Source organism: Styela clava, chromosome 1 (genome assembly GCF_964204865.1).
Source record: "Styela clava chromosome 1, kaStyClav1.hap1.2, whole genome shotgun sequence".
In the NCBI taxonomy this organism is placed as follows: domain Eukaryota; kingdom Metazoa; phylum Chordata; class Ascidiacea; order Stolidobranchia; family Styelidae; genus Styela; species Styela clava.
In genome coordinates this window covers 7,832,279-7,845,341 of record NC_135250.1, presented here as the reverse complement: position 1 = coordinate 7,845,341, position 13,063 = coordinate 7,832,279, and the positions used below count along the sequence as shown (strand labels likewise).

General features: G+C 34.7%; 2 protein-coding genes across 2 annotated transcripts; both read left to right on the top strand.

The window, feature by feature from the left end:
* The first annotated feature begins 3,884 nt into the window (after window positions 1–3,884).
* On the top strand, window positions 3,885–8,248 carry LOC120339073 (sulfotransferase 1B1-like). Its single transcript, XM_039407133.2, has 5 exons — window positions 3,885–4,078; window positions 5,771–5,977; window positions 6,271–6,439; window positions 6,816–7,053; window positions 7,356–8,248. The coding sequence occupies exons 1-5, from the start codon at window positions 3,976–3,978 to the stop codon at window positions 7,698–7,700; spliced, it is 1,062 nt and encodes a 353-aa protein (XP_039263067.2). The 5' UTR covers window positions 3,885–3,975; the 3' UTR covers window positions 7,701–8,248.
* Window positions 8,249–9,033: 785 nt separating this feature from the next.
* On the top strand, window positions 9,034–10,749 carry LOC144425255 (uncharacterized). The gene is made up of 5 exons (XM_078114802.1): window positions 9,034–9,157; window positions 9,497–9,614; window positions 9,689–9,814; window positions 10,063–10,255; window positions 10,551–10,749. The coding sequence occupies exons 1-5, from the start codon at window positions 9,104–9,106 to the stop codon at window positions 10,747–10,749; spliced, it is 690 nt and encodes a 229-aa protein (XP_077970928.1). The 5' UTR covers window positions 9,034–9,103.
* Window positions 10,750–13,063: the final 2,314 nt, after the last annotated feature.

Below are 13,063 nucleotides of genomic sequence, written 5' to 3'. Positions count from 1 at the left end.
GTAAGTCAACACATACAATGTCAATATACATTTAATGTGATTTCTGATGCTGCATGTAGGCGCTGCGGGCCTTGAACGGTTGCTCACCTGCAGCCCAATGTGGAAATCTACGATACTCATCACCCTTTTTCGTTTAGACATCTCCGTAGTGTTTTTAAAACTATATCGCTTTGTGATGTCACAATATATGTTCCAGAATCCCCTTGTTTGTCACAATGCCTCTCTAGTAAATATCTTACATAACATAGACATGTGCTGGACGCGTGTTTTGAAACGTATTGGGAATTTCCTGCCAAATTCGGCTATAAAAGAGTTTGGGATCTCGTAACAATAGTAAGCTTAGTCTTAGAATATTAGATTTTTCTGGGAGCCATATGCCGTCACCAAAAGAGCCATATATGGCTCGCGAGCCATGGGTTCCCGACCCCTGCCTTATGGTTTCAAATAGTTCATGCACCTCCAGTTAGATTTTTTTTTATTCAGTGTGGATATATACTCACTGTTGATTGCTGCTCATTGTAACATACTATTGCGTATTCACTTTATTTGCGTATTGAATCAAAGTGTTAACAAGTTCACCTAACATTTCACTCATACCGGTCTATATTGTATAGTCTGATCTCTCAAGTATTTGGAGCCACGAATGCTTGTAATTTTCTGACTAAACCCTTTTATTAGTTGGTTTATATACCAAATTCAGTAAAATATTTTTTACATAAAACATAAGATATTGGATGTATTAGCTTTTCCATTCTAAATCATATAGACTGCTTTATTTATTCTTAACGAAAATTAATAAATCTCCTCTCTTTCTTCAGATGTGAAAGTTGTGGACAAACCTGTCTAAGCATTGTGAGACTTCTGCAGCACAAGAGGCAATAGTAGAAATAGTAAGTATATCAATCAAGAAATTAAGCCGACATAAAGCAAAACTTTCAACTATTCGTCTAATCTCAATTTCCTATTATTTATTCACAGGACAACTATAGCAGAAGGGGAGATATCAGAAGTCTGGCGACATATCAGTGACAGTGTGATTCCAATAAATATAATTAGAGTACTACATAAATGTTTGCAATAGAAAAACAACCTATGGAGGCATGCAAAGACATTTGACCTTCCGGTAGAGTTGTGTATGGCCCCCAAATCCTGCAGGGCTTGAGGAAAATAGCTAAAAATTCCAAAGCGTAAGATTGCATAAGCGGTCTTTTTTGTAAAAAGGCACAAAACACGCCAGACATACCTAAAAACAGCTTTTAAAAATGAGAATTACGGGTAACTCACTGCACCTGTGTTATATTTGGTTCATCAACTTCCCTCGAACGATTAACAATAATTGTAATAGTATTTTGGAAGTTTTTTTTTATCTAAATGTAATAGATTTTTCAAACCTTTTAAAGTGAAATTGATTATTCACACAGAAAACAATTTACTGAAAGTAGTTTTGGAATATCAATTTTTTTTTGTCCACTTTTTGACCCAATTAAGAATACACATCAAGCTAGCAAAAGAATACTTGAATAAAACACTTGAGTGATTAAATTAAACGCAAAGTACATGAAGAAGGTGGCATTTTCGAAGAAAATGGGAGTTGCAATATTTCTGCTTTTCACAAAATTCTGAAGCACATTGTTTAATTTGTAATATTTCCCTCAATACAATGAAAAAACACAATAAGCTCAGCAGTCAATATGACAAATTCGAAGACCAACTTCGAACAGAAAATTTCCATGTGTTTGTATATTAATATAATTATACAACGACTTAGTTACTAAAAATCAATATCAATAATAATTCAAGCAATCCTATGCCACGCAATGTGGTGCGAAATGTCTTGTCGAAAAAATCTGTCATTTGTTTTTTCACTGATCTAGACATGAAATGATAAAAGTAACTTTTTTGCATTACTGGAATTATTTAAACATTCGCAAAGATCCAGATTAACCCATGATCATGTGGCCTCGTTAGTTAGAGTTGGTACTATAAACTCATTTCAGCCCGGCCCTAGTATGCTGGTGACACAAAAAAGAAGCCAAACGTCAGGACAAATGTAATTATTAAAACATTGAGTTTATACTGTAGTATTTTTGTTAATTTTAGGGTCATATATTTAGATTAAGTTATTTTTAGTGTATGTATTATTCTTTCCTTATCTAAAGCTTGTTCAAAAATGATTTTGATGGTTGTACATAGAATTTTATGATTTTTTATAACAAATACAGTAGGCTAACTTGCAAATGTTGCAATAATAGTGGAATGCAAATATTAATATGTAATTGCAGTTGAAATTGAAAAAATAATAAAACTTAATCCAACTAATTAGTTGCATCACAATATATGTCATGTCGCAAACTAAAACTATCTTGAAAATATCTTTTAAGTATACATTATCAAAAACTGTTTGCGGCCCTTTTTACAATTTCCAAAATGCAATGCGGCTCTCGAAAACTCATGAGTTTGACACCACTGATCTATTCTAGACGATTCAAGCATTGCTTTGGGAAATAATATCACTTCAATTAAATTTAAAAAATATCGCTATATTAAATACAAAATCGTTGCTATCATAAAGATAAACCAGTTCAGCCACTCGAAATATATTGGCCTTCACAAAGCAATGGAGGCAAAATTGAGAGTTCATGAGCTATAAACATTTGTTCTTTTCTTTGTCTTGAACTTTTCATACTCCACAGCCCCTATTAATTTTTTTTAATCCAATTACCATGTGATGGTCATACATATCTTTAACTTGTATTTTCTGTCATGATGTATTAACTCAATGTGCCAAACTAATAATTAGTGTGCATATTTTGCCTTCAGATGACATAAATGTATTGTCTTGTTTATTACCTCAGCTTGGAGTATTGACAAGAAAAAGGTGCCAGTAAATTAGGTAAAAAAATTTTAACTCTTTGTTATAATCAGAATTCACAATCAATAGGTATTATAAACAGCCAACAATCAATGAGAATTATATGCAAAATCCCTCAGAATAAATTTGTCTAAAATCGGAGGAAGGCAAAAAATATAGGTAGTTTCCATCCACACAAGCATTTCAAGAAGACTTGCTCGAGCCAAACTAAATGAGCATCGTCAGGTGATCGGTCGCTGCAAGTTGAATTCAGCCCTGCAACCTCCTGCATATAAGATAATATTAATTAGTGGGCTATGAGCTAAATTCCTAAATTTAAACAAACCTATCTACGATGCATTATGTACCAGCAATGTTACCTACGATTAACTGAATATGTAATATGTCTAATAAATTCACCTACAAAAGCAAGTTCGATAGGTGCAAACTTTGTGTTATGGAATTGTATCACAGCACAGTTTTGTAGGACACCCTCTTTAAATGAAATTTCAATGATTAAGCGCAAACATTAAAATTACTAACTTTGAACTTTGTCATTATCTGCAAAATGTTCCACACAAATCTTCCCGCTATCGCGTTTGTACTCTTCTCTGATAAAAAAAAACGTCTATGAATGCCAAGAATTGCTCTTTACAGCTTGCCTGCCATTCCAGCTTTCCAAGTGAGCAAAACTTCTTAGATATAGAGATTATTTTGTTTTGTTACAGGCGCAAAAAGGCAGGTACTACACGTAAAAAAGACGCCGAGTAGCAAAAGCAAGCGGAAAACGGACGCGAAAGGCGACGAGAAATATGTGCATTGGAGCGTATCATGAAATACAATCATTCGCCTGTAGTCTTATGGAGTGACGTCAGAGTTGCCTATCATGTTGTTTAACGTCATTGGTTTGAAAGATGCGTGTGAAAAATTTGAACCAATAACGTAGCAGTTTCTGCGTCCTTGCGTTGTCGATGCGTTTAGTATCTGCCGAGGGGTGCAAATATTTGTCTACTGGTTAGCGCCATGATAATCCATTTTTTTCTATTTCAGTCACTAGAATTTAAAAGATATATAAGCCTACTGGCCATGACAAACTTTGCCATTAGCTCTTGACGACCAACAAAATGTTTTCTGTATTAATTGCAACTGTGGTACTGCTTGTTAGTATCGTTGTTTATGTAGGGTACAAAATGAAGACCATGAAGTCGATAGACCGGATTGCTCTAGGTATGTAGCCTATATGTTTCTATGTGATTAACTGCGCTATAAAGACCTACTGTGCTGGAAAGAATAGCCATTTTTACCAGCGGGCAGTACCGTCTGGGTAATGTTGATAAAACGCGAGATCTCATATATTTACAATTTCACGATTGGTGAGATTGCTCAAACCAGCCAAACCAAATTTATGGGGTGGTAAATATTTTGCTATATAAGCGATAAAACTGTGTTGTAACTTAAAATATATATATGCTATGTATTTGACTGATAATCTGTACTGGTATATACGCCGCTTTATGTATATCAAATACAATTTTATTTAGGTTATGAATCAAAGTGAGGTGTCACAACTAAAAAAAAATTGGTGGGGGTGTTTGAAATTTCAGCGCATGGGGGGGAGTGGGAAAATCACTGCATACGAGATCTGTACAATTATAAAATTAAACAGCAACCTTAATATTTATATATCATATTGTCTCGGAATGACGTGAAAAAAAGCAACTTTTGGAACCTTCAAGTCTGCGTTCGTTGCAAAAATGCGATTTTATCGACTTGAAAAATAAAAATCATAATATTCTTTGACGAACTACTTGCTCTTCAACTACTCCAAATTTTATATTTATTTTGATAAAACTCACACAATTAAATGCACTTGAAAGTGCGATAAAAATATTGATTTTCCCCTGATACAAAAAAAATGTGTTCAAGTATGGATACAAAAATAATATTGAATGAATGCAATAGTTTTTAATTAAAAAAAATATATTTAAAAGTGAAATATCTCGGAAGATAATTATTTTCGTTGACTGTTCGTGTAATATTTTCAAACACTAGAATCAGAAGTTCAAATCAAATCAAACATTTTACAGATTTTCCCAATTCGGGATAGTACTACGCGGCCGTCGTAAACTATTTGGGTATTTCTCCGGACATTACCTATTTATCCGATGTGGGGGTCGTTGTTCAGCATACGTTTACGCCTATACTCACGTAATTAACACAGTACACTGTTAGGAAACAATAACTCAACACATTGGGTAGGTCAACAATTTTTATAAATCGATGGATATGAATGGCAAATTTGTACTTTAGTCTGTGTTAGCTTTAGAAACTGATAATATTTGATCAACTATGAAAAGTATACTTCAGGCGTAACTTCGCACAGTCATCGTGGGTTTGTATATGTACAAAACGACATATACTTTTGCAGAGTCACTATGAATTGGTATTTGCTTAACTTTGAACTTGTAAAGTCGCTGTGGCTTGTTATCACACTGACTAGCATTTAAAAAGTATAGCGGTCGAATTTCGGACCCGTATACTGTTGCTTAAACATTTCCAACTATGAGGAAAAACACTATGTGAACTTGTGGAATTAAATTTTCAAAAAGAGTACTGAATTTTTTTGACCATCCTGTATCCTGTCAGTATAAAAATATTGGTTCCATTACATTTTAACCCACGTACATTTGAACCCATGACAATTGCACCTGTATGCTATTGCACCTATGGACTTTTTTTTGTTTCACGGATAGTTAAACCCATACTAACCCTAACCCATGGGTTTTAGCACCCGCATATAGATTGAACCCGTGGATATACGCATGGGTTCAAATGTATATGGGTTCAAATGTACGGTCACCAAAAATATTATACCTTTTGCTGCAAATACGTGTAAACGGGTAACTGACTATTATTCAGAAACAAAAATATGGCTGCCAATCAATAAATTTTACTGCATGATCGGCGTAATGGAGAGGATGAGGCCAAAAGAAAATCACATAATAACCGGTAACAACGGAGTCACGATTCCCATGCCCTTTCCAGATTGGGGAGTGGTCACAAAAGAATTCTACAAGTTCGAAATCAGAGAGAATGACATCATAGTATCGACGTATCCAAAAGCAGGTGAACAAATGTCAAAGTAAAAAAGTTTGCATAATTTGCGTTAATTTTTATTTTAGAAAACTAATTGCGAGTCCATCAAATGTTATTTTGGGCGACGAAACTTATATATAGGTCTTATTGTCCGAATGTCAACATATATTTGCTGTTCAATCTTCCTTTCTAAGACGCTTAATTAAACATAAACAGAAAAGCGGACACGAACCTGCAGGAGGATAGCACCACATCTAATTTTAACGCGAATTGCTGCTAAAAATATTTTCTTATTTTCAGTACCATGGTATTATTGCTTTCAGGAACAACATGGATGCAAGAAATCACGTGGTTAATTTGTCATAATGCCGACACCATAACGTCAAAGAAAAGTCGCATTGATCTACGAGTACCATTTTACGAATACGTCGACCCCTATAATTATCCAACCGGAAGTAAATGTCTGGAAGATTGGCCTACTGATAAGCAAAGGTTAGACTCGAATCACCCATCATTAGAACGAAAACTTGCTTTCTGTTAACCGACCAACTACCCAAACAAATTTTAATAAAAGTGTCATTTCGATACCTCTATTCTGGTGATCTTACTTTATGAATATATTCTCAAGAAATCCAAGAAGTTAATTTTAGTATAAATGCTCGAGTTCATTTTCTGGACATGTTGTTGTCATATAGAGGTTTAAGCACTGTTGAATTGAACGAAAAACATACGTATTCGTTATTTTCGCTTGAAGGGAATAAGTCTCAGTCAACCAAACACAATAAAAGTACAAATTAGGCGATAAATCACTAGGTTCTTTTTAGGGTAACATAGACCTTTGAGTTAAAATGAGTTTGATTCTGTACAGAATAATAAAGACGCATGTGCCCTTTGACCTCCTACCAAAGGAATTTCAGCAGAAGAGGAAAGGCAAAATGATTTATGTTGCACGAAATGCAAAGGATGTTTGCGTCTCCTTTCACCATTTTCTCAGTATTAATCCCACAGTTACCCCACCAGGAACTTGGGCGGAATTTTTTCAAAAATACTGCACCGGTGATGTTCCGTATGGAAGTTGGTTTTCGCACGTGCTACAATACTGGAAGGTACTAGCTGGTTATACACATTTTTGTCTCTGAAGTGTAGCGGTTCCCAAACTTTTTCTTTGTGCGGTGCCAAATAAAAAACTCACGGCGCACTTGACACGACAGAAAATTGCTGCCTTAGAAAAAAACTCAATTTTGTGATCGTTAATGTGTAAATCCAAAGGTCAGATCTTCTTCCTCATCTCTGCCTGATTTTCATTTGAAATACTAAATAAATCACTCATGCTCGCTAAACCATGTTAATCACAATTCTCAGCAAATCGATCACTCTAAGACTGCTAACAATCATTATATTAATTCAGAAATATGAAGAACAAGGCAATGAGAAATATATTTATTTCACAACATATGAAACGCTGAAACAAGATTTGAGGGGCGAAGTTGCAAAGATTTCAAAGTTTCTAGGAAAGGATTTAACTGACCAACAGATGGATATCATTGCTAACCATTGTACGATGGACAATATGCGAAACAACAAAAGCACAAGCAACCTGCATCTCATTGATCCGAAACAGGGAAAATTCATGCGGAAAGGCCAGGTTGGAGACTGGAAAAATCATTTTACGCTGAATCAAAATGAGGCATTCGATGAAATGTACGAAGAAAGAATGAAAGGGAGTGATCTCCACATTCCATTTGAAATTTGACCGTCTCTTACGTGTACGGCAAGATACCGGATCATATATTTTACATATATACATATCAACAAAAAATTTAGCAAAAACATTTTAACATCAAACCACGCTTTCATTATATATACAACTATCTTATTAAAAACATCCGATACAACGTTCAAGGTTATTGATTTAGTATTTGTTATTTACAAGAATCTTCAAAAGGTCAATTGCTTATCTCAGATTATATTCATTTTGCGCTGGGACTAAATTCAATTTATTTTGTTCAGTGATATGTGTATTTGTCATTATATTTATGGCTGTGGATACTGTGTTTGTAAACTGAGATATCATTGTACTCTCATAGCATATTGGGTTAATTTAACCAACTTAAGTTAACAGTTGGACGTATTTTAACTCAAAATAATTCCAATTTGATTCGGACATTGAAATTAGAACCAAACTAAAGTCTAAAAACGCGATAATTAGACCACCTAATCATTTTAATTTTGTTACACCCTGTGTTTCTTATTCGATATCGAAGTGCCGTTCCTGTACATGAATATTTCTGCCAACTGTGGTGTGTTGTTCTTTGACCGTCTCATTTAATTTGCTTAAATATGTGATTTTACTGAGTAATAAAAATGCTTGGAGCGTAAAAAACATTGTCTAGCTTTGCAGCAAATGAGGACCGTGTGAACGCTTTGTTATTTGAAAGCATAAATAGTGCGAAGGTCAATTTTACATGAAAATACGGTTGGCAGAATATTCTCAGTCCCAATGAAGTACGGAAATTCTGTCACTTAGGTCACAACAATTCATTAGTGTACGAATAGCCCTTCCATATGAAAGTATTGTACCGCAATACTACATTAGTGCATTGACATAAAACAAACACAAATAAACCTGACGTAATTCAGAACTTACCGATCTTTTTAAACCATGTAACCTCAGTTTGAAGTCCGTATGATAACACAACCAAGTGTCCACCGATTTCTGAGCTGCAAACCAATTTACTAAGCAGGCTTCCAGCACAACACTATGAGGCGCTTAGAAAAGAACTAATCACTTTGCTTGGCGCCATTATGAAGTCTGTTTGGACTTCGTTGTTGCGGTCCGTGCTAATACAGTGATGAGCAAGGCAAACGAGTGGCAAAATCGTCGTCAGCGACCCGCACACAGATACGGTGTACACGAAAACAATCCTGTTTCATGAGATGGAAAGCTGCTTTTTTTATTTTAATTTTATCTAACACTTATTCTGGAAATCACTTTAAACGGCAAACAAATATAGTAGTATAAAATGCCACAAGCAATTGCACGTCTGGCGAAGTGTATTTTGTTATTGTGAGATCATAAACGTAACAATTTCATTAAAATTGATTTATATTTTGAGAAAATATCAATTGCACAGTTTTCACCGCGTGAACAACTAGATGACAATTATGCAGTCGAGAATGAATATTATGAAAGCTTCTGGGGATATGATGGTAAGCAATTAATTGAAATTTAAATGCCAGTATGCACATGCCTGCGGTATGCGATAACTGTGTCGATTTTTTTTTTTCTACAAAAGAATATGGGAGACTTTCTCACAAAAGATTATGAACCTATCATTAATCTTGTACATCAGCTGACTACTTTTTTGTAGAAAAGAGTTATTTAGGGTGAAGTTAAGATAGCGTAAACGTTAACAAACCTCTTCGCTATTAGTGCACCGAATATACTAATACATATCATCTTTCTGAATTTTCGCTTCATTCTGGGCATGATATTTGTATCACTACTATTTAAAATGTCCATGGTACAATTTTTTTTAATTTACATAGATCTCACCACTAACGACAACCAAAAAGTGGAGAAGCGAGTACTATCTCAATCCATCAATCATTCAAAAACCGAAGCAGGAATGCTGGCTGAGCACTCAAAGTTCACCTTGCATCTTGAGTAAGTATATATTTTTAAAATATGTAATGGAATTTTAAAATATAGATGTTAAAAAATTAGTTATAAATTCCCAGGTTTGTTCGAAACGAAGCATGTCGAATATCAGAAAATTATGGAGAAAATGGCTAGCGAACCTATCGTGATGACGCAAGATCAGGCAATTGTTCCGATAATGGAAACACGCAGCTATCCGAATTTAAGTAAGTTTGAGTAAGCAGAGTGAAATGTGAAACAATATTGAGTCGTAGTATAGGAACAAAAAAATGTGATGACCTATACTCGTATTTATAGATTAAAGCCGACCTGTCGGCCCTGCATATTTGTAGCCAGGGTGCTGAGGGCTCGTCTGGAACTACATTTTAACGAAAATGTTAATGTTTGTGAATGGAAATAACCGTTGGGAAGTTCAAGTTTCGTGCCCTATATTGAAAATATTTTGTTTAAAAAGGATCTTTGGAAAGCCTGCAACTGGAGGACGACATTCTTGGATTGTCTGATCAAAAATCGGTTCATGATCCTAAACCACAAGCAGTCGCCCTACCCATACCGAATTATCCGGAAGAAATATTTTTATCGTATGAATATTGCAGCAACGTAGCGGAAATTCTCAACGCGATGGTTGACGAACTCATTGACGAATGGTGATTACTAACTTGTGTTTATTTATTTCTAATTAACGACGTTTTTTAACGACGTAGAATCAAGAGTTATGTATAATAAGAAAGTCGTATGTCCCGTCTGCTTTTACTAACGGGTAAATTTAAACGCCAGTACTGGTAACACTTAATAGAGTCACGACATAATAATTGACTAGAGCAGCGTGTAAGTTCTTTTGGCCAAGTGGCTAGTCATATATACGCACAAGTGGTTCAATTTACGATCAAGTAAAGTCCTGTTTCAGAGTTCCAACTGACACATATACATGATTCTTTACAGCCTTGAGAGAGCAAGAACAGAGGAAGCAATGGAGGCAAAACTGAAACCCATGAAAATGGAGAACGAGCCAATCAACACAAGACGTAACCACCGACGTGTTCCTCCTCAACAGAAAGCTAAGGGGGAGAAAGCAAGCAAGTTTCTGAAATGCTTGTTATTCCCATTTGCGCGATGCTTGGGTTTACATCGCAAACATTAACAGAAAAATTTAATTATAATTGAGTGAGTGCGAGCGTGAGTGACTATTTAGGGGCACAGAGTTGTAAGCAAGCTGATTTTAACCCATATACTTGACCAGAATTCACAATTCCAAGCGCCATCCAGAATTAAAATTGTTGTAATTGTAAATTTAATGAGATTGGTAAAATTATTTAATAATGTAAACAAATCTTTATAGGGAATTCCAATACATGTTAATTAGTTGAATTTGATTATTAAAAATATGTTCATTTTCCATTCAAACTAAATCGCGCACCCAATCCTGTACAGATAAACTCGGCTCAACTTACAACTCTGTGTCGATAGTATTTTATATAGGTAGTATTAGGATTATACTTTGTATTTATCCCACTGGTAATTGAATGCTTGCCCATTCTCCACACCTGGTCTGGTTAGGTGGGTATTCATTCTAGATGCATATAAGTAGTAATTGTTGGGGGATGTACCTCTCAACATGTACCTCTCAACTTACAGTGGTATGATTCTAATTCTGTTTTAACGTAGTGGCAAACGCATCTATCATCTAGCTAAAGACCCTTAAAGTCTTAACCCCGTTTGGCACATATATATATATAGTTCTATGTTACGAAGTTTACCAATTTGAAAGCAGCCGAATGCTCTGTCAATAATGTCGCAACTTTGGTCGCGATGACTCAGTGATTAGTGCGTTTGCATAAGATGTTGGTATCGCATTTGTATTAAAGATCTCGAACCAAGGCTAGTCCGTTGTTCAAGCTCACCGATAAAGCAAAAGTTAGGTCATAAGAAATACCGTCAATCTGAGAATTATTAATGGTTAATTTATTTATAAAAAGTCCAGTCATCTTTTAAATTCGATTATTGTACTTTATTTTAACAATTGATTCACATTGGTGCGTATGTTAAAAACAATGTGTTGTAGCAATTTTCGCAAAAATTCCCGAATGAATTATCATAATTTTTAGGCGATATTCATCAATCTTTCATTTATTTTGTACCAAAAATTAAGGCAACAACAGAACATCATTAATAATTGTTTTCAAATATCAAAACCCAGCATATAACATTCATTCAATCAACAGTGTTTCCAACGACATGGTGGTTTCACCTTGAGGCTTGTGACGAGCCTGACTAGTTAAGGAAATGCTTTGTTTGGATAATGTTCCTACTTGGATGTGAAATGTTTCTGTATGGCCAATTGAGCCTTGAGATTTTTTTATTTTTTATACTGAAAATCTGACTATTTACAGAAACAACTCGCAGACAGTAGTGTTGCTGTAATGTTGTTCATGTTGTTGACAACAGCTTCTTTTCTGCAATTGTTAGACCAATCCCTTTAGTTCAAAGTAGAATAGTTTTGTTTTCTGAAAGTCTTTTACTTTGATTTGGTTTCAAATTATTTTTGGACTGTCCTAATTAGTGCCAATTGTTCTATTCCAAATTTGGCTAATTTCGAAGAGTTACACCAACACGCGGGTTTTTCATCCCTCAAATTGGTGCAAGTTATTCTCACCGAACGTTGTATGATTACCTGGCGATCCCCCGTTCACGTGGCCTGTCGAATGTCCATACGATACCAACGTAGTCAGTGCAACGCCATAACCACAACACCATCGCTCCTAAGAACGATTGTAATACTACTAAGTCTTCATTTGCTTGCATTTATTGCAGTGTTTTTATTGAACCATTTCGCAAATGTGAAATTGCTTTATGTATTATATCGTACTATGATTGCATTATGGATGTAGTTTACAATTTGTTGTTGTTTGCTACAATTTGAATTTAAATATTTAATTATTTTGTTTTATTCAACAACGTATTTCAAGTCAGCAACAAACAATTTGTAGGTTTTATATTAACACATCAGAAATTGGTGGGGTAGTTTGTTCATTTATTGTGTTTGTGTTTGTTTGTGTGTAAGAATTTTAGTGAATATATATGTAATGTAAATAAAAGTATATATATACCATAGTTCATTACGTTGGTTCATGCAATCCACTCAGGTTGGGTATAGTTTATTTTGGAAACATTGAAAATGACAAAAAGATCATGCTTCCCGCTTGCGAAAACTAATAAAGCGTTACTCAATGGCAAATAGTTTCATGTAAACTATTCCAACAGCCGCGATTAATATCTAATTGCTTCATGCCTTTTTTTGAGTAGAGTAAGATTTGAAGAAAAATTATTCAAATACTGAAACCAAATAACAAGACGTAGAATTTTACAGGTTTATTAGACAATTTGATTAAACCAGGCTAAATACTTTCTTCACTGTAAGATTCAGATTAGCTGTATCTTTCTTGTAATAGGCAAAA